The sequence below is a fragment of the Rhineura floridana genome, chromosome 1 (assembly GCF_030035675.1).
Source record: "Rhineura floridana isolate rRhiFlo1 chromosome 1, rRhiFlo1.hap2, whole genome shotgun sequence".
Lineage (NCBI taxonomy): Eukaryota > Metazoa > Chordata > Lepidosauria > Squamata > Rhineuridae > Rhineura > Rhineura floridana.
Window position 1 is genome coordinate 45,876,360 of NC_084480.1, and position 26,776 is coordinate 45,903,135.

A 26,776-nucleotide genomic window follows, 5' to 3' on the forward strand; every position below is an offset into this window, starting at 1 on the left:
GTGAACTGGGTGATCGTCTGGGGCACTGAGTTGAGGGGGTGCCAAGCTGAGTGGCTGTGATTTTTTAATGTACTATCTGCAGTGATCTAAAGTGGCAAAAAACAAACTTTTTTTCTTTTTCTTTTTTTATCATTAATTTTTATTCAAATTTTCAAAGACAAAAAACAAAACAAAACAAAAATAATTAAACAATAAAATAAAATGTTGACTTCCGATTTGTCGCAGATCAGTCATAGGTCTACAATATATAACAATCCTGTCTCTTAAATTATATTATAAAATCACTTTCCTCCAGTAGTTATCTTAATTAATCATCAAATCTCATAAACATTGCTTTATTCTTTCCACAAAAAGTCAAAGAGAGCTTTCAATTCCTTGAGAGATATATCTTTCAATTTTTCTCCAAATAAACATGTCGATTAATCCATCTCATTCAAATCTGTTAGGTCCAATAATTTCAATAGCCAGTCTTCCATTATCAATATTAATTCCATCTTCCATCTTCAGTAATCCTGTTAAGTCCAGTAATTTCAGTAGCCATTCTTCCATTATCAGTATCCCATAATAATCTTGTTGTCATAGCCATAGTCCAAATAAACATATCGATTAATCCATCTCATCAAATCTGTTAGGTCCAATAATTTCAATAACCATTCTTCCATTATCAATATTAATTCCATCTTCCATCTTCAATAGTCCTGTTAAGTCCAATAGTTTCAGTATCCATTCTTCCATTATCAGTACCCCATGATAATCTTGCTGTCATAGCCATAGTCATATAATAAGAGTCTGATGGGAATTTCCTTTATCAGAAATATTTCCTTGCCATCAATTCTGAATATGTTGCTGAAATATTGTTGTAAAGTCATATCTCTGTTCTTCTTTTTTACAAAATGCACTGGCTCATCTCTTGAGAATTTTTCCATTGTCACATATCTGTAGTTAATTCCATAGATTTTTTCTATGTCAAGCTCCATCACATCATTCCAGTCCAGAAAGTTATCCAAGACATTGATAACTTTATCACTAATATCTTCATTAATTTCTTCAGAGACAACGTTGAGTTCCAGACAGTAAACTTTATTTCTAATATCCGTAAACTCCAGATCTTTTTCCAATTCCACATTTGTTCCAATCTCCAAGGCTTGTATCTTCCCTTTAATTTTTCTTTTCTCATCTCTAATCTCAACAATCTCCTCTTTCACAGAATCCCCTATTTCTTTAAGCTCCTGCGTCATTTTGCTAAGTTCAATTTTCATCTCCTGTCTACCCTGTCTCAGGGTTTGTTTCGTTATCTCAATCTCATGCATTATTTTCTGAAACATAATTTCTTCCACGGTCTCAGCCACTTTCCTGGTTGCCATTCTTAAAACCATGAAAACAAAAATTATTTCAGCCACAATTGGGTTAATATTCCAGGCTTACTGACATCAGAGTGTAAACTGTACAGCCTGCCTTATCTCTTATATGTTCAGGAATACAAAACAAATTTAGTTCCCAGCATCAAAACAGTTAGTGGCGTCGTGAACAAGCAGATTCGTCAAAATGAAATAGACCAAAAAGAAAATAGTCCCGGACATATAATACTCCAAAATGCATAACTCAAATTTATTTATTTTTTTCCCTCCTCGAAATAGAAATCCCTCTTCCGTTAGTATCTTTAGAATGCACTTCCAGGCCAGCTTTTTGCAATAAAAACAAAGATAAGCTTTTTCAATTTCTTTCCTCAATTTCGTGAATAAAAGAGAAGAGTTATAACTCACCCAAAAGTTCTTTATAGCTGATTCATTGACAAATCTCTTTTTGCTGCAACAATTTAAACCAAGTGAAAAAAAATAGAAAGAAGGATGCTTGCCTGTTAAAGTCCGTTTTTCTTTGAAGAAAAGATAAACGTGTTGCTTAATCAGTTAGAGCTTGATGGAAGTCCGTCCGGCTTGCTGGCTGAACTTTCTCTCATAAATTAATGAAATCCAGTCCTCCCAACAAAAACAGGCTTTGTGGTTAATCTCTACGTTTCTCCCTGCCCGGGAGAAAATCTTTACCAGTCAAAAAGAACGTTCTGACTGATTTTAAACTGAAAAAGCTTCTTCTGAGATGAGAGCTCGTCTCAAAAAGCAGGCACAGGCGAAGTCACCCTTCCCGGAAGTCAAAAAGCAAACTTTTTTTCAAGGTTCCACAGGTTGTTTGAGTACTAACTGCAAAAATGATCTTTCTTCAATTAGCTTTGAAGTATGTTTCTTTTTTAATTTCCACTTTGATGTAATTTGCGCTAGATAAAAATCAGTGAAACACAGCTTTATTTTGAGGCAATGTTACTGAGCAGTTAACACTTCAAATACTTTAAGCACTATATAAAGAATAATAAAATATATCCGTAAACTGGATATGTTTTGTGTATAACTTTTCTTCATAAAAATAAAGAATACTGACCAAAAGATAGGAACGGCTACCAAAAAAAATTAAAAATTAAAGCAAAACCTGTGATAGTTGAGGAGGGAGTGTTGGAGTTCAGGGAAGAGAGCTTGCAGCAGGAGCCATTTTGCATGTATGCTGAATATGATAATATAGGCCTACAGTTCAGTGGGGCCTACAACACCATTCAAGTAATCCTTTGAGAGTAGGGTTGCCAGGTCTCTGGTGTTTGCCCAGAAACTCCAGTTTTTGGGGGTCCTCTCTGAGTCTCCAGGTGAGTCACCCCAATCTCTGGACTGTTTGCTTTCATTTTTTTAAAAAATAAAGTTTCTAGGTGGTCTGGTTCAAGAGATATACACCAAAATGTCAGCCCCCTGCCACAACTTCTGTTAGTACTGGCTGCTCTAACCCACACCCTTTCAGTTTTTTAGCCAGTAAGTGACAAGGGATTTGTTGACCTCCAGGCAACAGCTAAACCTCATTGCAAGTTCTAAAAACAGTTTATTTTTCCTGCTTGTCTGCACATCAGGAATTCAGTAAATTTATAACTTTGAGCAGCATCAAGAGTACTTTCTCTGTGCAGGAGATTTGAATACATTGGGACTTGCTTCTGAGTAAATATGTACAGGATTGCAAAACAGCTTATAGTGGTATGATTCTGAATTTTGGGTAAGTGAAGTTCCTTATAACGAACTGCAGTCCTATGCATGCTTCCCTGTTTGAGTAAGCCCCACTGAATACATTGGGACTTGCTTCTGAGTACACATGCATAGGATTGCACTATAAATATCTTTACATGTTGTGTAAATAATAAACATCTTGGACATTCTTGCTTATATAAATATTTCTTCATACTATGTCTCGATATGTAACTGATTTCACACTATGGTTGTACATTATTATTTCGTCTACATTTTAAGTGTGCCCTTCTTCTTTGGGGTGGTCATGGTCCCCCTCTGTTGTTTTCACTCTGAGGGGCAGATTAGGCTGAAAGATAATGAGTAGCCTGTGGTCACCAAGTAAACGTTGTATCTGATTTCCATTTTAAAAATGAATTAAAGTTATTTATATGCATTAAAGTTATTTATATAGCATCATGATGCTATTTCAGCAAGTAGAGGTTATTGTCTAAACCTGGCTCAGGCAGAGCTAAACTTTCCTCCCTGTTGTAAATATATGATGACACTTTTTATTTGGGTTATGTGATCTAGGCCACGTATGATGACACTTCTGATTTGAATTATGTGAACTAGGTCGAGGCTGAATCAAGACAGAAAGAATAAACATGAAACCCACAGTGAGAAAATGTCTAGTTATTATGGATTCTTCAAGCATGCCAACAATGCCTCAGTCTATTTCCAAGGCAAATACCCATAAAAGATGACATATTTTGTTGTTCTGTTGACATTTCTATTGTTTTCTTTTTAATTGTCTATTCTTAAACAAATTAATTATGCTACTTTATTATTTATTAATTTATTAATGCAGTAAAATCTTCTACATAATTTCCTTATCAGTAAGAATTCCACAAGAGGCAATTCACATTATAATTGCACTGCGTAATAAACAAGTAAGGCCAATTACAAATCTGTGCTGCTGTCAAACTCTTGACCTATGTACCTTTTGTGCATTGACATTTTCTCAAGGGCTCAGAGGACTAGACGTGACAACAGACTGACAGCCCAATCCCACGTAGAGTTAGACACCCCTAAACACATGGAAATCAATGGACTTAGACACACCTAACTCTACACAGTATCGATTTTTCATAGCCCACAGAAGATTTTGGAGTGGTCACCTCAAATTACATCTTTTCCCCCATTTACTTTTCATTATTTTAGCTGGGAAAGACATGCATCTCATAGAGTATACTGTCTTTTTTCCTGGGGTATATGATTTGTCCTGGCCCAGTTACTTATCTTTTCCTGCGTGTTTTTGTCCATTTTGGTTTTGTGTAGATGCCCTCATCTGCACCCAGCAGCAGCTCTGGGCCAGGCAGGATGCACTGGCATCTCGTATAGGACACCCTCCCCTTTCCTGGGGTGTATGATTTGTCCTGGCCCAGAGCAGATTTTGGGATGGGCACCCCCAGTCACTTATTTTTTTCTGTGTGTTTTTGTCTATTTTGATGTTGCATACATGTTCTCCTCCATGCCCAAGCGCCCAGCAGAAGCTCTGGGCCAGGAAGGACACACTGTCATCTCATAGAGGACACCCTCCACTATCCTGGGGTGTATGGTTTGCTCTAGCCCAGAGCAGATTTTGGGGTGTGCACCCTCAGTTACTTATTTTTTCCTGTATGTTTTTGTCTGCTTTGGTTTTGCGTAGATGCCCTCATCTGTGCCCTGCACCCAGCAGAAGCTCTGGGCCAGGTGCAACACAGTGGCATATTGTAGAGGACACCCTCCCTTTTCCTGGGATATATGATTTGTCCTGGCTCAGGGCAGATTTTGGGGCAGGCACCCCCAGTTACTTATTTTTCCCTTCCTGTTTTTATCTGTTTTGGTTTTGCGTAGATGCCCTCCTCCATGCCCTGTGCCCAGTAGAAGCTCTAGGCCAGGCTGGATGCAGTGGCATCTCTTAGAGGACACCCTCCCCTTTCCTGGGGTATATAATTTATCCTGGCCCAGAGCAGATTTTGGGGTGGGCACCCCCAGTTACTTCTTTTTTCCTGTTTTGTCTGCTTTGGTTTTGTATAGATGCCCTCATCAACTCCCTGCGCCTAGCAGAACCTCTGGGCCAGGCGGGACGCACTGGCACCTCATTGAGGACATCCTCCCCTTTCCTAGGGTATATGATTTGTCCTGGCCCAGAGCAGATTTTGGGGTGGGCACCCCCAGTTATTTTTTCCTGTAAGTTTTGTCTGCTTTGGTTTTGTGTAGATGCCCCCATCCGTGCCCTGCGTCCAGCAGAAGCACTGGGCCAGGTGGGACACACTGGCATCTTGTAGAGGATACCCTCCTCTTTCCTAGGGTATATGATTTGTCCTGGCCCAGAGCAGTGTTTGGGGTGGGCAGCCCCAGTTACTTATTTTTCCTGTATGTTTTTCTCTGCTTTGGTTTTGCATAGATGCCCTCGTGTGTGCCCGGTGCCCAGCAGAAGCTCTGGCTGGATGGGGTACACTGGCATCTCATAGAGGACATCCTCCCCTTTCCTGGGGTGTATGATTTGTCCTGGCTCAGAGCAGATTTTGCGATGGGCATCCCCAGTTACTTATGTTTTTATCATTTTATGACATCATTATGTAGTTATGATATCAGGAGCCTGATGATTTTGATTGCATAAATGTATTGTTATTCTTATTTATTGATTTATTATTTAATTGTATCCTGCCCTTCCTCCTAGCAGGAGCCCAGGGTGGCAAACAAAGCGCTAAAAACACTTTAAAACATCATAAAAACAGATCTTAAAATAATGTTATGAGCATGGAGGTTGGGATGTATGATTCCTGTGGGTCCCCTTTCCAGCTTCTGATTCAGAATCCTATGCCTTAGAATGAGGAACTCTCTGCTGGTCAAATGAGTCTTTTGTTAACCAAATAAATTGGCCAGGTAAGATAATGGGCTGATCAGTTGCCTAGCAATGGTGAATGGGCCAGGGAGACCCTCTTGTCATTGAAACTCTTCAGGAGAGCATCACCTCTCTCCCGGAGCCCAGCAGAGGCTTGTAGTTTGAGTTGTGTCCAGAGAATTGCTGGGAACTGGAAGGCAGGCAGAGAGGCTTTGGGGTGCCTCCTGCAACCCAGATGGAAAAGCTGGATATTGGACTGATGACGCATTGAACCCCTCCATCTTGAGCTCAGCTTGGAATGTGTGTAAATAAATAAACCATATTTCATAAAGACACCGCAGTCTCTGCTGACCTTCTTCCTAAAGGAAAATAAACCCTGGAGGAGCGCAGGGACCCCCAAAACTTTCAAGCAAATAAGGAGCTGGGAACTGGGAACCAACTTCAGCGTCATCCTGACCCTGTCGTCCCAGCGAGGCAGATTCTCCATTCCTCTGATTTCGTTCAATAGATCTCAAAAGGCAGCCACTGTGAATCAAATATATTCCTTTGTGCATAGCTGCATGCGAGGTTGTATTGCTTGGTCACACTAAACCGTGACAGAATTTTGGCAGGGTGGGACGGTCTGTGCGTGACGTCGGGCCCTGACATATGCACTGCTTCACCAAAGCCGAGTAGAAAAGCTTGGGTTTGTAACTCGGCTGTGGCGACCAGTACGTGCGCGCGAATAACCGCTCAGTAAATGACACGGCATCGCTCAACGGCGTCTCTGCATCCTCGTGAGTGGGAAGCCTTGGGGCAGTTGTCAGGAGGAGCTTGTTTTTCTCGTGACTGCCGGCCGAGCCTTCTGAGCGGTGGTGCAGGACGGGAAGGGCTGCGTTCCCGTAGCAACACTGGCTCCTGGAGGCAGGCTGCAGAAAGTTCGTGAGTCCGCTCTTCCCCCGCCCTCTCGGCGATCACGTGACCTAGCATTTCTCAGCCACTTGCTTTGAGCTTCCGGGGAAGAACCGGATTGCGAGGGAACTAAGCGGGAGGGTGGGCCAGGCAGGCAGCAGCAGCGGTAACGGTACGGAGATATGTCTACCAACAATGTCGGTTACAATGAGCAGGCCGGGGATGCGCAGCCTGAGGTGGGTCAGGAAGCGGCGCTCACCACAGCCTCTTCTGTCCCGGCGGCCTTCGGGCTCTTCAGTAGCGACACCAAGAAGTGAGTAAGGAGCGGCCGGAGGCGAGGTGCGGCGCGACTGGGCAGCGCTCTGGGCGGACAGAAGCTGGTCTTCCTTTCTTTTGAGGAAGTACAAGCGCTCTGTCCGCCGAGGAGGACAAGCTGAGCCGCCAGTTGATCTCTCCCCACTTTTCCAGCACCCCATACAAGTCCTATTAACAACCTCCCCATACAAGTCCTATTAACAACCTCCATACAAGTCCTATTAACAACCTCAGGCTACTAATACGGTATTTGAAACCTGCCCCAAACGTTAGTAGGGTATCACCTTGTAGGGAGCAAGTTGTTTTTCCACTTTGTGTGATGTTTTAGTTGACCGTAATAAAGTTATGAATGATTACTTTTAGATTTAGGTTTTTGTTCCTTACTGACCAACACGGCTACCTGCGATTCCCCCTCTCCCTCGGCTCTGAATTTTGGAGTAAGGAAAAAGTTAATGTCCAAATTCTTCCTACTGATGTGAGAATAATAATAATTTATTTATTACATTTAAACCCTGCCTTTCTTTTCATGATAGAAACCCAAGACCGCTTAGATATGGTTCCCAGGAGGTCTCCCATCCAGGCACTGACCAGACATGATCCTGCTTAGGTTCAATAGGTTGCTGGCCTCCTGTGTCTTCAGACCACTGCCTGAGAGCAGCCTGAAAATTAGAAATTGAATAAAATAATAAAATAATAATAAATAATTAACAAGTATTGGTTACTCTTAGGGTAACCCCGGGGCAGCGAGGGTGCTGCTTGATCTGCCTGATCCTTATGAAGAGTTGTTTACATAATATAAGTGCAAGGAAAGTAATACAACGGAATGTCTCAAGATTTAGTTTTCTAAAGGCTAGTGCCTTGGATGGCTGCCTTTGGTTGGATACAGGGGGGAAGACAGCATTTTGAAGAAGTGTTGTAGTGGATCTGGAATGGAATCTTGGATCCTCTGTTCCACTAAAGATATCAAGAGAAACAGCATTTGGAATATAATTGTTATTGTTATTTTTTTCAATATGTAATTTTAATATTTTATATTGCATCTTGTATTTTACGTATTCTGTATTTATATTATGTTTTTGTTTTATATTGTAAGCTGCTTTGAGTATTTCTGTAATAGAAAAGCAGGATATAAATATTAAATCTAATCTAATCTAATCTAATCAAGAGAAGGACCTATTCAGAGCAACATAAGATTCTCACGGACCCCTCTTTTCAGTTTACCCAGTTAAGGCTGCAATCGAGAGACAGTAAGTCCAGGGAAGTAGGTAGGATTTCACTTTGTGTAAACATGCATATTATTGTGCTGTTGGAGGCGCTGAAAGCTTGGCTCAGGGAGACACTGGAAGTTATGTTGGGGGTGGGGTTTAGTTTTGCTTCTTAGTGTTGTGTTGACCACATCCTGGAAAGATGGCCTAACCTTTATGTGTGTGTTTTTCATATTATTGCTCCTTCCTGCTCATGGACTCTTTCTCTCGGCATTTCAGCTTGTCAGTTTTTCTAGCATTTCATATTTTAAGGTTATAGTTGGGATATAGGTAATAATATGCCATTTTCCTGTTAAATTGGATTAAAGGGTGCTTCATTCTGATTAGGTCTTGGATAGGGTCTTATGCTTGCTTGATGATCTTATGGTTGTTTGATGATAAGCATCCATTATTTTAACAAATGTTAAAATTAAAATTAAGTATACTGGAGATCCTTTATTTAGAAGACTTAATATTCATAGAAAATCATACAATAATACCTCAGTTAATGAAGTAGATGCATTCCTGGACATTACTTTTCAACAGAAACTTGGGTACCAGAGGTAGGAATAACATGGAAAGAATAGGGATAGGCTCCTCCACCACAAAAAAGAAAGGCAGTTGAATATATTTTAGCAAACTTTTTACTCAAAACTAACAATATGCATGTCTGAAAGGAAACAACCAGGTCAAGTAAGCCTTGCATACAGACCACTTGAAGAATTCTTCTAAAGGCATCCAGGGATGGCTGCCTTGCCTTTTTTCTTTCATCATGTAGCATTTTGCTATAGCAATCTAAAGCTCTGAGCACAGATCTCCTCCATGTATTCTTGAGCAGGTTAGGCAAGGTGCAGCCACTACCACCACTTTGTGCTTGGCCTGTCTTTCTCTCTCTGCTATCCTCCCCTAGACTTGACCAGATGCATCTGCAGTAAACAATGCTTCCTGGGCACCCAAAACACTGTTTACTGTGGAGGTGCCTGTGCCACCTGGCAAGGAATGCCATTCCATCCATGCTTGAGAGAGCTGCCTGCAGCAGATGCAGTCCAGTAGACAAGGAGCCACATTCTGACTGTGTCAAAGTGCACGCTCCCCCGCACCCAAAAAAGACTTTATTAAGAGAAGCTTCTTTCCTGGAGGATTTGTTACCTGAGGTATCACTGTAACAGCGTTTCAAAGCCTTCCTGTGCATTTTGTATGTCCTTTCCTTTTAGTAGTTTCCCAGGGAAATTAACACTTAGTACCTCCTGTAATGCTTATAAAAATAAGTGCCACATGTAGAATATTTAATTTTGCTAGTTATTGCTTGCTTGCCACATGTAGAATATTTAATTTTGCTAGTTATTGCTTGATAAATCCTTCCTATAATACTTGTGTGTGTGCACATGCGTGCAGAGGAGTGAGTAATCCATACTCTTGAATTGTTCAGAAATGAATGGTAATGGTTGTAATGTAAAGGAGGTTGCTAGTTAAGAGACAATGCTGTTCATTCATAAAAAAGAAGATATGATATGTTTTTATGTATTTTAAAACTGAAGTTCAAAATAATTAGTTCATAATACTTTAATTACTTACCTGATCTCTGACTTATCTCCTATAGTATTTTGTTTCTGTGCCATTATCTATTTTGCCTCTCTGATGTTAATGGTACACCCTATTTTCAGTCTTCTGTGACATTGCAAGCCATTTTGAATTAATTTGTCAATAAAGTAGGATATAATTTTTAAAACATAGGATAGCATTCAGTGCTAGTCCTACTCAGAGCAGACCCATAAGGGTCATTAATTTCAGTGGGTCTCTTCTGAGTAGGACTTAGCTGAAAACAACCCTGGTCAGTACTTGGCTTGCAGCCTTACTGTCCTAACTTTGTCTAGGGCCTGACAGGTATCATAATAACTCAACTCAGAGGCATGAACAGTGTGATTGACTGATTGATTGAACTTTTGATTGACTGAGTTCTTATTAGTTTATTTTAAACCCTCCCAAAGTATATATGATAGTAAGAAAAAGCCAAAACACAAAAACATAACGCTAAAGTAACTACTAACAAAACGAGCCATAATACTAAAAACATCCAACCCAGTAAAATATTTAACGCCAATACATAATTACAATTTTACATTGATTTACTTCCTGATTTTATATTAATTTAATTCCTAAGCGAAATTTGGTAGTTCGCTCTCATAGAATCATAGAATAGTAGAGTTGGAAGGGGCCTACAAGGCCATCGAGTCCAACCCCCTGCTCAATGCAGGAATCCAAAGATGCAGGTGACGTTGACAAAGATCTTAGGTGCAGGTCTTGGGACCAGCTATGCTTAATGTTAAATAGCATTGTGTGATTCTTTAAATAGAAGGTGTGGGAGGAGCCAGTCAGGATTGGGACTGCAGCAAGGAGGGAGGGTTTTCTAGCTTTTTCATTCCACGCTGTGGTCCTTTATAAACAAACAAACAAACAAACAAGCCATGGTACTGGTCCTCATCTCTCACCAATTCCCAGCTGCTGTTTGCTACGTTTGATGGCTTGCTGAAGAAGATGGAATTAGAAGTTTGTATAGAAAGGTATCAAATGCCATTTTGAGTTGGGAGATCTAAGGTCTTGTAGAGCTTTTGCAGCAGGAGGCTTCCATGTAGTCTTAGAATTCATTTGTTACGTAATCTGTATTGGCAATCTTGTTTAAGTTGGCATTTAATTACCAAATAAGATTTCACTATTTTCTGTAAATTGGGAAGTGTTCTAATATGTAATTGTATTTCTTGCTTTTCATAATCCAGATGCTTCCTTTCTTTATATCCAATAAAATGTGTAATTGCAGTTTGACATTTTCCAAGAGCTGCTGTGAAACATTTGCTTCTGAATTGTTTGAATGTATATAAAAGATTATCAATGTTAGCTACTTTAAAAAATATATTAATACTCACATATGCAAGATGATTTTAGATGATAATGTGAAATGGAATAAAAAAAGTAAATGTACAGTTTTGGATTGTGGATCGCTCAAACTCAGATTATTTGATTATAGCTAGCACAGTATTGGTAATTTACTTTCAAAGTACATGAAATTTGTTTAAAGTGTACTGTAAGGTGTTTCATTCAAGCTGATAAAGACCCAGAGGACTATTGCTAATGGATTTCAGGTTGCCAAAAAGCTCTAGAAGGACACCTATATTGCTTATCATCATGAAAAGGAATTGATTGACTATGCCTAATGAGACTGCTGTCCTCTCATATTATAGCTTCCTGTACTACTTTATCTACTGTAGGCCATCTCATTCAGACGTCCCAGCATTACTCTCAACTTATAAAGCATTGAATTATTTTAGCTGAAGTCCTGCACAGTAGTTAATCATAAATTCTATTCAAGCCAAATTCATTTATCTGTTTTTCAGATAAGTAGAATGGGAGGACTGCAGCCTAAATGTTTTTGTTTAGGCCGCTATCTGAATTGATACTTTTAATGTTCAGAATTTGTAATCTTTTCATGCATCGGATGCTTCCTGGGTAACCTGTATCCATATTTTATTTATTTTATTTATTATTTTATTTATATCCCGCCCTTCCTCCCAGCAGGAGCCCAGGGCAGCAAACAGAAACGCTAAAAACACTTTAAAACATCATAAAAACAGACCTTAAAATACATTAAAACAAAACAACGTTAAAAACATTTTAAAAAGCTTTAAAAACATATTTTTAAAAAGGGTTAAAACATAATTAAAAAACACATATTAACAAGCAATTCTAACACAGACGCAGACGCAGACTGGGATAGGTCTCAACTTAAAAGGCTGGTTGAAAGGGGAAAGGCTTCAAAAGGTGCCAAAAAGATAGCAGAGATGCTGCCTGCCTAATATTTAAGGGGAGGGAATTCCACAGGGTAGGTGCCGCCACACTAAAGGTCCATTTCCTATATTGTGCAGAACGAGCCTCCTGATAAGATGGTATCTGCAGTGATCGACTGGGTATATAAGGGGTAATATGGTCTTTCAGGTATCCTGGTCCCGAGCTGTATAGGGCTTTGTACACCAGAACTAGAACCTTGAACTTGGCCCGGTAGCAAATGGGCAGTCAGTGCAATTCTTTCAGCAGCAGTGGGGTGACATGTTGGAGATACCCTGCCCCAATGAGCAGTCTCGCCGCCGCATTTTGCACCAGCTGCAGCTTCCGGACCAACCTCAAGGGCAGCCCCACATAGAGTACATTACAGTAATCCAGCCTGGAGGTTACCAGAGCGTGGACAACAGTGGTCAGGCTATCCCGGTCCAGAAACCGCCGCAGCTGTCTTAATATCTTAATCTCATTGGAACACTGCATGCATATGTATTTATGTAAGGTATTTATATACCTCTTAATTATTAAAGTTTCTGAGTGGTGTGCATAACAATTATAAAAGGTATAAAGTGGATAAAATAAATTAAAATTAACCATAAGAACGGAAAACTACCTTAAGATGCCTGCTAAAAAAGAAAGGTCTTTGTCAGGTAACTGAAATTTAAGGAGTGGGCTTGTTGAATTTTAGCTGGGAGGGAGTCCCAAAGAAGTGTGTCCACAATGCTGAATGGACAGTTTCTGGTAGATAAGAGCCATGCATCTGAGCCATGGGGGACTACTAACAGACTTCCCAAAGATTTAAGTGATTGGGCAGGGATATAAGGGATCAGATGGTCGTTAAGATATCCTGGACGGATGTTATTAAGGGCATTGTAAATTAATACAAGCAGTAACCTGTGGGCAGTCAGTACCCATTTAGAAAAGCTTCCTCCTTTATGTGGGATTTCTCATAAGGTTGATCAAACCTGAACATCTTTTGACAGTACTATAATAGTTTTTTAATCATTCTGCTTTTGATATATGGTTTATGCTGGAGGTCATAGTGATACTTACATGTTTCGTTTTTGATAAAATAGTTTACAAATGAAACAACAAACAAAACATGCAATGATCGCTACAATTTCCAGCATGAACTGGAGGTTTCATAATGAGTAAAGCTAAATTTAAATTTAAGCAGAATTAATTTTTTAAAAATGTATGTGTGTGTGTTATGTGCCTTCAAGTCGATTACGACTTATGCCGACCCTATGAATCAGCAACCTCCAATAGCATCTGTTGTGAACCTCCCTGTTCAGATATTGTAAGTTCAGGTCTGTGGCTTCCTTTATGGAATCAACCCATCTCTTGTTTGGCCTTCCTCTTTTTCTACTCCCTGCTGTTTTTCCCAGCATTATTGTCTTTTCTAGTGAATCATGTCTTCTCATGATGTGTCCAAAGTATGATAACCTCACTTTCATCATTTTAGCTTCTAATGATAGTTCTGGTTTAATTTGTTCTAACACCCAATTATTTGTCTTTTTCGCAGTCCATGGTATCCGCAAAACTCTCCTCCAACACCACATTTCAAATGAGTTGATTTTTCTCTTATCCACTTTTTTCACTGTCCAATTTTCATATCCGTGCATAGAGATTGGAAATATCATGGTCTGAATGATCCTGACTTTGGTGTTCAGTGATACATCTTTGCATTTGAGGACCTTTTCTAGTTCTCTCGTAGCTGCCCTCCTCAGTCCTTGCTGCCTTCTAATTTCTTGACTATTGTCTCCATTTTGGTTAATGATCGTGCCAAGGTATTATGTTCAGTGTCCTCACTGTGAACTTTAAAGTTATATGCATCTTCTGTTGTCATTACTTTAGTCTTCTTGACGTTCAGCTATGGCCCTGCTTTTGTACTTTCCTAACTTTCATCAGCATTCATTTCAGATCATTACTAGTTTCTGCTAGTAGTATGGTACTGTCTGCATATCTTAAATTATTGATATTTCTTCCTCCAATTTTCACACCTCCTTCATCTTGATCCAAACCCAATCCAAAATGATAAAAATCATCTTTAAAATGACATGCATATTTTATTTATGTAGCCACTACATTATATAGTGTACGACTATTTTTTATCCAAGTACTCTGCTGTTTTTTTCTTAAAACGACACCACAATATAATATCTAGTTCAACGACAAAACCCAGCCAATTCTGTGACTAAATCCCTCAGAGGTTATGAGTAGAATAAGTTATGTGATTTAAGCAGACCTTGAAAGCATGTTGTTGTTACTAGTAGCATGACTATTCTGTTAGAAGTTAAATGTGGAGAAGGAGGTAGGAGATTGGGGGCACTGATATTGTAGAAGCAGAGGTTTGGATAAAGGCAGATCTTTTTATATATTAGAGATTTCCCTTTGTCAGTCAAGACTATTATTTTATTTAGACTAGAAGCATACAGTATCAAATAGAATTAATGCTGCTTCAAACAGTATAATACATGCTACATCAGTTTCTTACATGGATGTGATTTTGTGAAGAAGTTCATATCTTTATGATAAATGGAACATATTCTGCATTTGTAGTCCATTTCTGAGATTTGAAACAACATGAGACATTGCTGCCTGTTGTTGTTTAGAAGATTAGCTGCACTTCTTTCTTTGTATTAATACAACTATTTAATTTAGTCCTGTCAAGGTTTAGAAGCGTATATTTGGACCAGCTTCTAGGTTTGTCACATTGGCAGAATACTAGGCCAAGTTATGATATGTGATGTGTCTGTGGTATTGTTGCTTCTGAAAATTGAATCTACTTAATTAGTTATGGGGATGGTAAGTGTGGATTTTATTTTTACAAGAGTTGGTTGCGTCATATAATAAGCACTTGTGAGCACTGCTGGTGCACATGGACAAGTTGTGTTGGGGTGACTTTCTGATATATGATCCAGGCAACCCATATTCAGATGTTGCTACAAATGAGGTCCAGTGCATGGAACCTAAGGGGTAGTCAACATGGTTCCCTCCAGATGATGTTGGACTCCAACTCCCATCAGCCCCAGTTAGCATGGCCAATTATTAGGGATGATAGCAGTTGCAATTCAACATCATCTGGAAGGTTTCACTTTGTCTATCTGAGTGTTCTTCAACTTTGGGTCCCCAGATGTTGTTGGACTACAACTCCCATGATCCCTTGACCAGTGGCTTAAGCTGGTTGGGGATGATGGGAATTATAGTCCAAGAACATCTGGGGACCCAAAGTTGAAGAACAGTGGTCTATCCCATGGAAGCTTTTTTTTTTTGCAGCAATCATGCCACCATGATATCTGTGCTTCATGGTTTTTAAACTTTGTATGGTTTTAAAATTGTATATTTGTTTTAATGTTCCATGTTTTTAATTTTGTAAACCACCCAGAGAGCTTTGGCTATGGGATAGTAAGTAAGTAAGTAAGTAAGTAAGTAAGTAAGTAAATAAGTAAATAAATAAATAAATGTATTGACTCTATTTTTAGCTCTTTTTAGATTTGTAGTACTTGAATAGCCTATGGTCATACTACTCTGAACACGCCCAATCTCTTCTGATCTTGGAAGCTAAGTAGGGTCAGGCCTGGTTAGTACTTGGATGGGAGATCGATTGGGAATGCCGGGTGCCGTAGGCTTAGAGGAAGGCAATGGTAAACCACCTCTGAATACTTTTTACTATGAAAACCCTATGAATATATATATAAAAAAGATTCATAGGGTTGCCATAAGTCATAATTGAAGGCATATAACAACAACAAGTACTTGAATATCAAGATGCTTGTTTATAAGAAGAATTGGAGAAATTCTAGAGCCCTCTTCAGGATTCCCAGTCATGAATATGGCTCCCAGTTGTAAATGCCTTCAGGCGACTGTGTTTTACAAATCCCCTTCAGACCTTCACATTAAACATGCAAAGGTCAGGAATGGATGTTGTGTACCCAGATACACTGAGAGGAGGGCTGACGTATACACCTCCCATTCTTCCGAACACTTTTGCAAATGGATATCCGGGCTAAATGCCTGAAGAGGGCTAAAGTCAGGGTGAGATGTCTTCTATCTTTAGTACTGAATAGTGACAAAAGTTAGTTTACATTCTGCTCTTGCATTAATACAAGTGTGTGTGTGTGTATTTCAGGTCTATGCAATCTATTTTAATCTTTCATATAACTAAAAACTACATGCCTTACCTCTGGAGTTGGCAGTTGGCACCCCTGGGTGCAGTGGTGCCTATGTGATCTTCTGGTGCTCAAAAAGACCTGGAACTCCCCCAGTCAATGCTCCCTTTCTCATGAGGTGGTGAGAGTAATTATCATCTCCCCACCAAAAAAGTACATAACTGAAGGAAGAATTTTGAAGAATGACACTATTCTCCATTTATCCTTTCCCTCTTCTCCTTTTCGTTCTGTGTGATTTTCAAGGCTCAGATCAGCATATGAACAGCTGAACAGAAAACCAAGTGACAAAGGGGAGCTATCTGGGAAGTGGCGGGGATAAGAAAGTGGGATCCCACAGGAGTCAGCAGACAGTGAATGGAGTAACAGAGATAAGGTTCACACATGAAAATGAATTCTCTTGAAATTGCATAATGTTTTATATGGTTCCCCTCACCTCACCGTCATCAAAGCAAAGTTAATGTCTGCAATTTTTACTGTACAGTGACACTGTTTTTGGGAGACCCTGTGTAAAATCATGCAAATTCAAAAGGAACTTTTTTAATTCTGCTGAATTGGACTTTTATCCAGACCCCTTGGAAAAGCAAAGTGGTGTGTGCTTTCTGTCTGGGGGCAGGGAAGAAGCATTCAGACCAGGTGGTGCCCATTGCATACTCTCAGAATTCCAAATATGTCCTCATACTCCAGAAGATTTGCAACTCCTGCTGTGCTACCTCGAGGATAGGTGTGGAAGTATTAGAAAATTGATTGAGTTGGATTCCATTGGAAAGTAAGAGTGCTCCATACCAGTTTTTTGTATTAAGCAGAGTTGAAGAACATAATCGAACTGTTCAGTATGCATTACTTCTAACAAATGTTTTGAATGCCAGAACCAGCACAACCATATCAGGAACACAGGGATGAATAGCAAGGCATGTTCACCTGAGGGTAGAGTGATACTATGAGAAAGTAATAATTCAGATGTCTTAACAGAATGGAAAATCAGTTTAATGTCTGAATAGTATTGATAGAAGTTCCCAAAATCAAGATATAATCTGGCCGTTTATCTAAGCCAAGAACCACAAGATCTTTGATTTAGGTAGTATTAAAATAGTTCAAATTGATCTTTCACTGAAGGTTTATTTGATTGGAGAAACTGTAGGAAGAAACATATAAAATTTTGATGTTTCTTAGGTGGAACTTATTTTCTGATTTTATAGGTATTAGTGGAATGTTGCTGGTATAAGATTTCTTTTATACTTCAGCTTTTACGACGACTATTGCCCTGATTCCAGATTAGCTGTCTTCTGTCACATCCAAGCTGTATGATCCAAGATCATACATCTTGTGTGTCTGAATTCCAGAAAAACATTTAAGCTCCTTACCTTTGGAAACTGCATCTTACCAGTCAACAGTAAAAATGAAATCTTTAACCAAATGTCAATTTGGAGGCAGATATGGAAAAGATAAGCGCCTAGTAGTAGGCAGAGTATATTAGAAGAATAATGTTCAACATCAGTTTGCATCTTTAGACTAGGTTTCTGCCAAACAAAATGTGATTGTAATTTATTGGAGCCTTTTTCCTTAACAGGGTATATGTGTGCCAGGAAATGTAGCAGGGTAGCAAACTGTCTTTGAAATTTGCAAATGGCTCCTATGCTGAGAATGGATTGAAGATGGTGTTTCAGTACAATACTGATTCTTGAGTTTAATGCTGAAGGAGACTGTTCTGAATTAATGTAAAAACTTGCCGCTGCTATTATACAGGCTGTTTTCTTTTTAAGAATATTAAGAATTTAGTGCCCATTGGGCATATTCTATTTAAAAGTCATGGAAAGGTATAGATAAATGGATGAATTTATTGTAGTGTAGTCCAGCCCTAATATTTAGATTTGATGCATATACTGGTTCACTGGCATGACTACAGTCAGGGCCATCTGTTAGTGTGGCACTGTGCCTCCTACAGTAATAGTATGCCAGTTTCATCAGGCATATGAGCCAGAAAGGATGAATGGTTTGGATGGAATATCCTATAAAATAAGTCCTTAATTAATTTTGAGCTAATAAATCTACATGGTCTTAACCTGAGTCTCAGATTGTGGCACAATATTAACAAATAGCATAAAATGATGGAAAATGTATTTAATCTGATGTGTGGGGAAAATTAAAGTGTGGCTCAGATGAGGCTCTAGCTGGGCAAAGCCTAGTGCATTGGGGAACTGAGATTGCCTCCATTATGCCTCCAAGCCCATGTACATGGGGTCCATGTACATGGGATGAGATTCTAACATAGCATGAGTAGGCATCACCTCATGCAGCAAGGCTTCTTTTCCCCACATCCCAAAAATTGCTCTGGTTGGGGAATTAGTAGTAATGGGGGACTTCAATTACCCCGATATCTGTTGGGAGACAAATTCTGCCAAATATGGTCACTCCAAGAAATTTCTGACTTGGGTTGGAGACAACTTTCTCCTACAGAAAGTGGAGGAAGCAACCAGAGGATCAGCTATCCTGGACTTGATTCTAACCAATAGAGATGATTTGGTGGATGAAATGGCAGTTACTGGAACTCTTGGGGAAAGTGACCACATCATACTTGAATTCTTGATTTTAACAGAAGCAAAAGCTGAGAGTAGCCATCCGAGCACCCTGGACTTCAGGAAAGCTGATTTTAATAAACTCAGAACAATTGTAAGTACTGTCCCATGACAAGCGACCCTAATGAGAAAAGGAGTCCAAGATGGGTGGGAGTTTCTAAAAAAGGAAATTCTAAAAGCACAATGGCAAGCAATTCCAACAAGGAAAAAAGGGGGAAACAGCAGAAGAAGCCAATGTGGCTTCATAAAAAGCTTAGATCTTGACCTGAAAACAAAAAAGGACACAGACAGGAAGTGGAAAGAAGGCAAGGCCACAAAGGAAGAGTACAGCCAAGTATCATGGAATTGGAGGGATGGCGTCAGGAAGGCTAAAACTGAGAATGAGCTGAGGTTAGCAAGAGATGCTAAAAGCAATAAAACTTTCTTCAGGTACGTCCATAGTAAAAGACAGAGAAAAGAAATGGTGGCACAGATACTCAATGAGGATGGCAAAATGATAACAGATGACAAAGAAAAGGCAGAAGTGCTCAATTCCTACTTTGGCTCAGTCTTCTCCCAAAAAAGGGTCTAGGACCCTCCCGGGAAACATGAAGTACAAGGGGCAGAATCGGAACTTGAGATTGATAGACAAACAGTCAAGGAATGCCTAATCACAACGAGTTCAAATCAGCAGGGCCTGATAAACTGCATCCTGGAGTATTGAAGGAACTGGCTGAAGAACTCTCAGAACCTCTCTCTATTATCTTTGCGAAATCATGGCAGACTGGTGAAATGCCGGATGACTGGAGGAGAGCTAATGTTGTCCTTATCTTCAAAAAGGGCAAAAAGGAGGAACCGGGGAACTACAGCCCAGTCAGCCTAACATCAATCCCTGGAAAGACTCTAGAGCAGATTATAAAGCAGTCAATCTGTAAGCGCCTTGAAAACAATGCAGTGATTACTAGGAGCCAACATGGATTTATGAAGAACAACTCCTGCCAAACTAATCTTATCTCGTTTTTTGATCGGGTAACCTCCCTTGTAGACTGTGAGAATGCTGTGGACGTAATATATCTCGACTTCAGCAAAGCTTTTGACAGAGTGCCCCATGATATTCTGATTAGCAAGCTAGCTAAATGTGGGCTGGATAGAACAACTATCAGGTGGATCCACAGTTGGTTCCAGAATCATACTCAAAGATTGCTTATCAATGGTTCCTTCTCAAACTGGGCGGAGGTAAAGAGTGGGGTACCACAGTGCTCGGTCCTGGGCTCAGTGCTCTTCAACATTTTTATTAACAACTTGGATGAGGTGGTACAGAGCATGCTTATCAAATTTGCAGATGATACAAAATTGGGCACAGCTAATACCGTGAAAGACAGAAACAATATTCAAAGGCACCTTGATAGGCTGGAGCTTTGGGCTGAAAACAACAGAATGAAATTCAACAGGGATAAATGCAAAGTTCTACACTTAAGAAAAAGAAACCAAATGCACAGTTATAAGGTGGGGGATACTTGGCTCAGCAATATGACATGTGAGAAGGATCTTGGAATTGTTGTTGATCACAAGCTGAACACGACCCAACAGTGCGGTGTGGCTGCAAAAAAAGGCAAATACTATATTAGGCTGCATTAACAGAAGTGTTGTTTCCAAATCGTGTGAAGTATTAGTTTCCCTCTATTCAGCATGGTTAGGCCTCATCTTGAGTACTGCATCCAGTTCTGGTCTCCTCACTTCAAGAAGGATGCAGACAAACTGGAACAGGTTCAGAGGAGGGCAACAAGAATGATCAGGGGAATGGAAACAAAGTCCTATGAGGAGAGACTGAAAGAACTGGGCATGTTTAGCCTGAAGAAGAGAAGACTGAGGGGAGATGAGATAGCACTCTTCAAGTACATGAAAGATTGTCAGAGGAGGGCCGGGATCTCTTCTGGATCGTCCCAGAGTGCAGGACATGGAATAATGGGCTCAAGTTGCAGGAAGCCAGATTTCGACTGAACAACAAGAAAAACTTCCTAACTGTTAGAACCATACGACAATGGAACCAATTACCTAGGGAGGTAGTGGGCTCTCTGACACTGGAGGCATTCAAGAGGCAGCTGGAGAGCCATCTGTCAGGAATGCTTTGATTTGGATTCCTGCATTGAGCAGGGGATTGGACTTGATGGCCTTATAGGCCCCTTCCGACCCTACTATTCTATGATTCTGTGATTCTATACAGCATAAGGATGGTATCCTGTGGCGCCCCACAGCACAACTGCCAGGGGGCCGAAAGACAATCTCCCAATGCTATTATCTGAAAACGACCCTGGAGATAGGATCGGAACCACTGTAAAACAGTGCCTCTGATACCCATCTCTGCAAGTTGGCTCAGAAGGATGCCATGGTCATTCGTGCCAAAAGTCACCAAGAGATCAAGTAAGAATAACAGGGTTGCACTTCCTCTATCATTCCAATTCCAATTCATTCCATCTGCAAATTTCTTATAAGTATGTATAGAGTTACAAGCGTATAGAATGCAGTTTTTAAATGTAGGGTTCTTTTGCTTGTGTATCAGAACTTTGCCACCTTCTCCCCATGCAGCCTACTCACTAGCTCCACAAATTTACCGGGGGGGGGAGGGGACAAATGGGAAGAGAGGAGGGTAAAGTCCCTGTGTGCAAGTGTAAGTCTGCTAGTAGAATATTGGATTATGCTTATAGCTGTTGAGAGTTCTAGCAGCTTCATTTTTCCCTACCGAATGAGAAACAATGATTTCTGTTTCTTGCACCAACTATTTGCGTCAAAAATATTTGCATGCTTTGGAATGTGTTTTCCTGTCTGAAGTACACACAAAAATCTTTAACATGCTGTTATATGCAAGTGCTGTTGGTTACCTGTGATTGGCTGTGAGCTTGTAAATTGGCTGACTGCCAATAATGGATTATAATAACTTTTCCTCTTAGTGATAAAGAATATCTGGGATACTAATCCCTCACCTGTATCATATACCATTAATTGTAAGTTATTTTATTCCACCCCACTGTACTGCAAGCTGATTCATAAAAAAATCTATGTAAAAAAGTATGTCACTGCATTTAGTTTTTCTATCTTAATCAACAATATACTGCTTTATCTTTTGTATGTCTTCTCTCCTTTGTGCTTTGCTATATTCCCTCCTCCCTGTAACACAGGCTTTCTGCATGTAGCACAGTTCAGATTCAGTAGGTATAGCTTTCCGTGTCACTTGAGTCTCCAGGCTAAGAGAAGAAGCACCTGATGAACTTTGCCTGTGAGGCAGATGTTAAAAGTTCAGTCACAAAAAATTAGCGAGACTGCTTGCTTTGTGACTTTCCTATACTATGGCTCAATGCATCTGTGTGTTTATAAGTGAGCAGAAGTGCAACCAATCAAATAAATTTAATAGTGATGCTTGCAGGAGTTTTGAGATTGTCACAATCCTATCATGAGCATGCTTGTTTCTTCCCCCCCTCTTTATTTTGGGAGCTACTGTCATGGGCTCTGCAGAGCATTCCTGGAGTGATTAGGAAGAGGAGATGGAGATCTGGGACCTGGTTGAGGGATCCAGTGGATTACAACAGCAGGAGGCTGAACTAAGAGAATACTTCAGCTGTTAGACAGTGATAGTTCTGCTCCCTTAGTTTCAGTTCTAACTGAAGAAACTCTGCTGTCTTATAGTGAGTTGGCCCTTGTACCTCCTCTACTCTCTCCCTTGTTGTCTCAGCTGCTGATTGAAGGCGGGAATTGGAGGCTGGACCAGAGACAGTATCTGAGGAAGAACTGCTAGACCTGCCTCTGCTCCCATCACCAAGGATGCTTTGGCAGATGTGTAGACAGGCACAATTAACACCCACTCTTCATCCTGTTGGTGGGAGAGCCTGCTTATTAACCCAATCCCATTCAGAGACACCTTCCCTATGCAAAGAGAGCCTGCCCTGAGCCTTTTTAGAGTCTTAAGGGGTGTGTCTGGTTGCTGCAACAGAGTCTTCACTTGAGTAGTGAAGACTACTACTGTGTAGAAGCACAGAATCCTGTGTGACCTGTAAGCTGATTTATGAAATGCTCCAAATGCTGATATTCCGCATTAAACATAAGAGAAAAACACACCACTGAGTCTGAATCCAGTGAGATTGGCCAGGACAGCTACATAGTAAGGTTCCAGATAAGCAGGGCTACTAGGGATGGAGTTAGAGTTTGTCCTGGTATTCTTTGGGGAAAATACGAAATTGTATGAAATGTAATTTACGGTTATTTGAATTATGTCTGAGAGTTGTTAGTTGGCTTCATTTATGCCATCTTATGTCAGAAGAACTGGACTTAGTCTGCTACATTTGTCTGTTGAATTTGCAGGCTGCACAGATCATGTGGAGCTTCTAATAGTATTAGTGTTCAGTATTGAGTCATCTCTTATGAACCAGTACATGTAGTGATCTGTAATGTTTGGGCCTGTGATACTGTTTTACAACGTAATTAACCTGGTGGGTTTAATTGTTCTATGTTTTAATAGTCTCTTTATCAACCCCTGACTCTGCTGTTAAATATATTGGAATGATGTGGACATGCCCTTCTATGAATGGAAGGGATTCTGATCCAGAAATATAAGGGGAGGAAGGGGGAAGGAAGTCAATTTTTGTTAATTCCTTCTTTCCTTTGACTCTTCCTATGCCACCTTCCATGCTGTTCCAGAAGTTTCTCTTCAAGGACTACAGGAGATAGGAAGCATTGGTGAAAATAATTCTCTTCCTTCCCCCAGCAGAGCATCTCACAAGTGGATGTCTGGATCCAACATATTGTAAACAAATATTTCAACTTCGATCTGTCAGCAAATTTTTGTCTGGTTTTCATTCTTTGTCAAATATTACATCTAATAAAACCCGAGCCCTTTGCTTTTACTAAGAGAAGATTGTCCAGTCTGTGGTTGTCTTTGTTTTATTTGAAGCTTAATCCAGGCAAGGTGGAACTACTATTGTTTGGGGGTTCTAGTAATCTTGGAGTACATACCTTGTCTTGGATAAGATCCCAGCAGTTCTATGATTTGGAGGTATTCCTGAGTTTTAGGCCTACTCCTCAATGCCCAGGTGGTGCCAGTGGTGAGGAATGCCTTTTCCCAGCTTTGTCCTATAGGCTAGCTGCATCTTTTCCTGGAAACGTCAGACCTGCTTTAGTCACTTCCAGGTTAGATTACTATAATATATGCTATATGTTGGACTGCCCTTGAAGCCAATTTGAAAGATTCAGTTGCTTAAAAATATTGTTAGCAGGATTTTGACTGGAGCCAGCAGACTGGATCATATTACACAGGTCCTTAATTGGCTTCACTGGTTAAAATTTGCTTCCAGGCTTAATTCAAATGTTGTTGTTTTACTTTTAAAGCCTTAAGTGGCCTGGGACCAGAGTAATTCAAGAATTGCCTTCACTGATATGAGCTTATTTGGGAACACCATTGCACTTAAGAGGCCTTTCTCCAGTTCCCTCTGGTGTATTTTAGGTGGCAGGTGGGCACCGTAGATGTGGACTTGGCAGTTGTTGCACCTAGAACTTGGAAAAACCTCCCCAGAAAGGTATGTGTCTCCAGACTTTTATTTATCAGGATTTTTTAGGATGTTTAAGTATGAGTAGCATTTTTAATTTGTTGCTATTGGTTTTTTGTTGTTAGGGTTCTGTTTTACTGTTCGTCCGAACAGTTTTAGGCTGCTGCCTTTGTATTTTATAAAGAAGGGCTAGAACTCCAGTAATTAAACAAAATAAAATGAATTGATAGTACTGATATAATACAGTAATGCCAGAATCATGCCACAAGATGTCACTCAAACAGTTGTGGTATAAAGTGACAGTAGAAAGTAAGATTTGAAGCTTGAAATATTTTATAATTCTGAATTTTATTTGTTTATTTTATTATTTGATTTATATCCCTCCCTCCCAGCAGGAGCCCAGGGCGGCAAACAAAAGCTCTAAAAACCCTTTAAAACATCTTAAAGACAGACTTTAAATAGATTAAAACAAAACAACTTTAAAAACTTTTTTTAAAGCTTTGAAGACATCTTAAAAAAAATGGTTAGAAAACGTATTGTTTTAAAAAAGCTTAAAAACATATTAAAAAGCAATTCCAACACAGAAGCAGACTGGGATAAGGTCTCAACTTAAAAGGCTTGTTAAAAGAGGAAGGTCTTCAGTAGGTGCTGAAAAGAACAGAGATGGCGCCTGTCTAATATTTTAAGAGAAGGGAGTTCCACAGGGTAGGTGGTGCCACCCTAAAGGTCCGTTTCCTATGTTGTGCAGAATGGACCTCCTGATAAGATGGTATCTGCAGGAGGCCCTCACCTGCAGAGCGCAGTGACTGACTGGGTATATAAGGGATAAGACGGTCTTTCAGGTGTCCTGGTCCCAAGCTGTATAGGGCTTTGTACACCAAAATTAGAACCTTGAATTGGCCTGGTAGCAAATGGGCAGCCATGAATATGTTTGAACATGCACACACTGGAACATATTGAAAGGGGGGGGGAAGGCATTAATTATATTTTAGAAGTTTAAATTCATGCTTTGTTTAAGTGGCATTGCTGTTAATAAACAATACTTTTGCAAAATACTATTTTACTGCATTAATAAAACCTCAAATCTTATTGGGGGTGTGGGACAATATTTTTAGTGCCGTATGTGTAACATTTAAATAACACAGTGATTCTCCAGGTCTGTCAATGAAAAGAGTGCTGGGTGTAACATTCTTGACATGCCTAAATTTGGAAAAGAGTTAGATGTATGGATGCCCGTTAAAATTAATGTCCTTAAGTGCTCCTGTGCTGGCTTGTGACCAGCGTGTTCAATTTAAATAGCCTAGTTTGCCATAGAGAATGTCTCTTGAGTTTGAAGAGACTGACCAGAAAGGTCTGATACAGGTAATATTATTACTGACCTCTTAACTATAGTCTAGTGTTGAATATACACTGGTGCTAACCAGTATTCTACTATAGCCAAGTTTTGATCACAAAGATAGGAAGCTGAGATCTTGGCTGTAGTTAGCAGCAGTTCCCATCTAACATTAAGGCTGGGAAGTGAGTAGGGTTGGAGCCCATAGCCTGCTCTTGATCTCTCTTGGGGAAGGGCTGTAGCTCAGTGATGGAGCACATGCTTTGCATGCAAAAGGCCTAGGTTCAATCCCTAGCATCTCCAGGTAGGGCTAGGAAGGATTCCTGCCTGAAACCCTGAAGAGCCACTGCCAGTCAGTGTAGACAATACTGAGCTAGATGGATCATTGATCTTACTTGGTATAAGACAGCTTTCTGTGTTCTTTCTATTTATTACATTTATATAGCCACCCATCAATAAGCGTTCATTGGATGGCTTAAAATAATAATTAAACAACAAAAGGCAGGGAAAAAAGCTTCATTGAAAACGGATAGCATGAAATAATTTGCTGTCCAGACTTAAAGCACAATTAAAAAGCCTGAGGGAATAAAAAGGTCTTCCCCTGTCACCAAACAGACAATAAAGAAGGTGCATAAGACCAGGCACATCTCTTCAGGGAGGCTGTTCCGTAGCCAAAGTGCCAATAATGAAAAGACACACTCCTTGGTAGCCACTGGCCTTTCTTCATTTGACTCGGGGCACCAGGAGCAGGTTCTCTGAAAGTGTTCTTTTGGTTTGGGTAGGCATATTCAGCAGAAGGCATGATTTCAGATAACCATGTCCTAAGCTGTTTAGGGCTTTGTATGTTAAAACCAGTACTTTCAGTTGGCCCAGAAATGGACTGAGATGTAATGTTGGTAAAATACTGGCATATATATAAACAAAATGACTAGTCCCAGTTAATAATCTTGCGGGTTTACTTTGAGCCAACTGCAGTTACTGGACT

The 26,776-nt window shown here is 40.0% G+C and overlaps 1 protein-coding gene and 1 pseudogene across 4 annotated transcripts in view; both read left to right on the plus strand.

The window, feature by feature from the left end:
* Positions 1-26,776, plus strand: part of AP3B1 (adaptor related protein complex 3 subunit beta 1) — a 295,297-nt gene that overhangs the window by 25,337 nt on the left and 243,184 nt on the right. Inside the window, exon 1 of one of the 4 annotated variants that reach the window (XM_061620131.1) lies at positions 6,843-7,126. The exons of 1 other annotated variant lie outside the window; for it this stretch is intronic. In XM_061620131.1, the coding sequence (XP_061476115.1) occupies positions 6,996-7,126 (131 nt within the window). In that variant the 5' untranslated portion in view covers positions 6,843-6,995. Of the gene's footprint in view, positions 1-6,842; positions 7,127-26,776 lie in introns of those variants that run through there. 2 more of the 4 variants (XM_061620141.1, XM_061620112.1) reach the window with 2 other exon arrangements.
* On the plus strand, positions 15,714-15,832 carry LOC133375710 (5S ribosomal RNA; annotated as a pseudogene).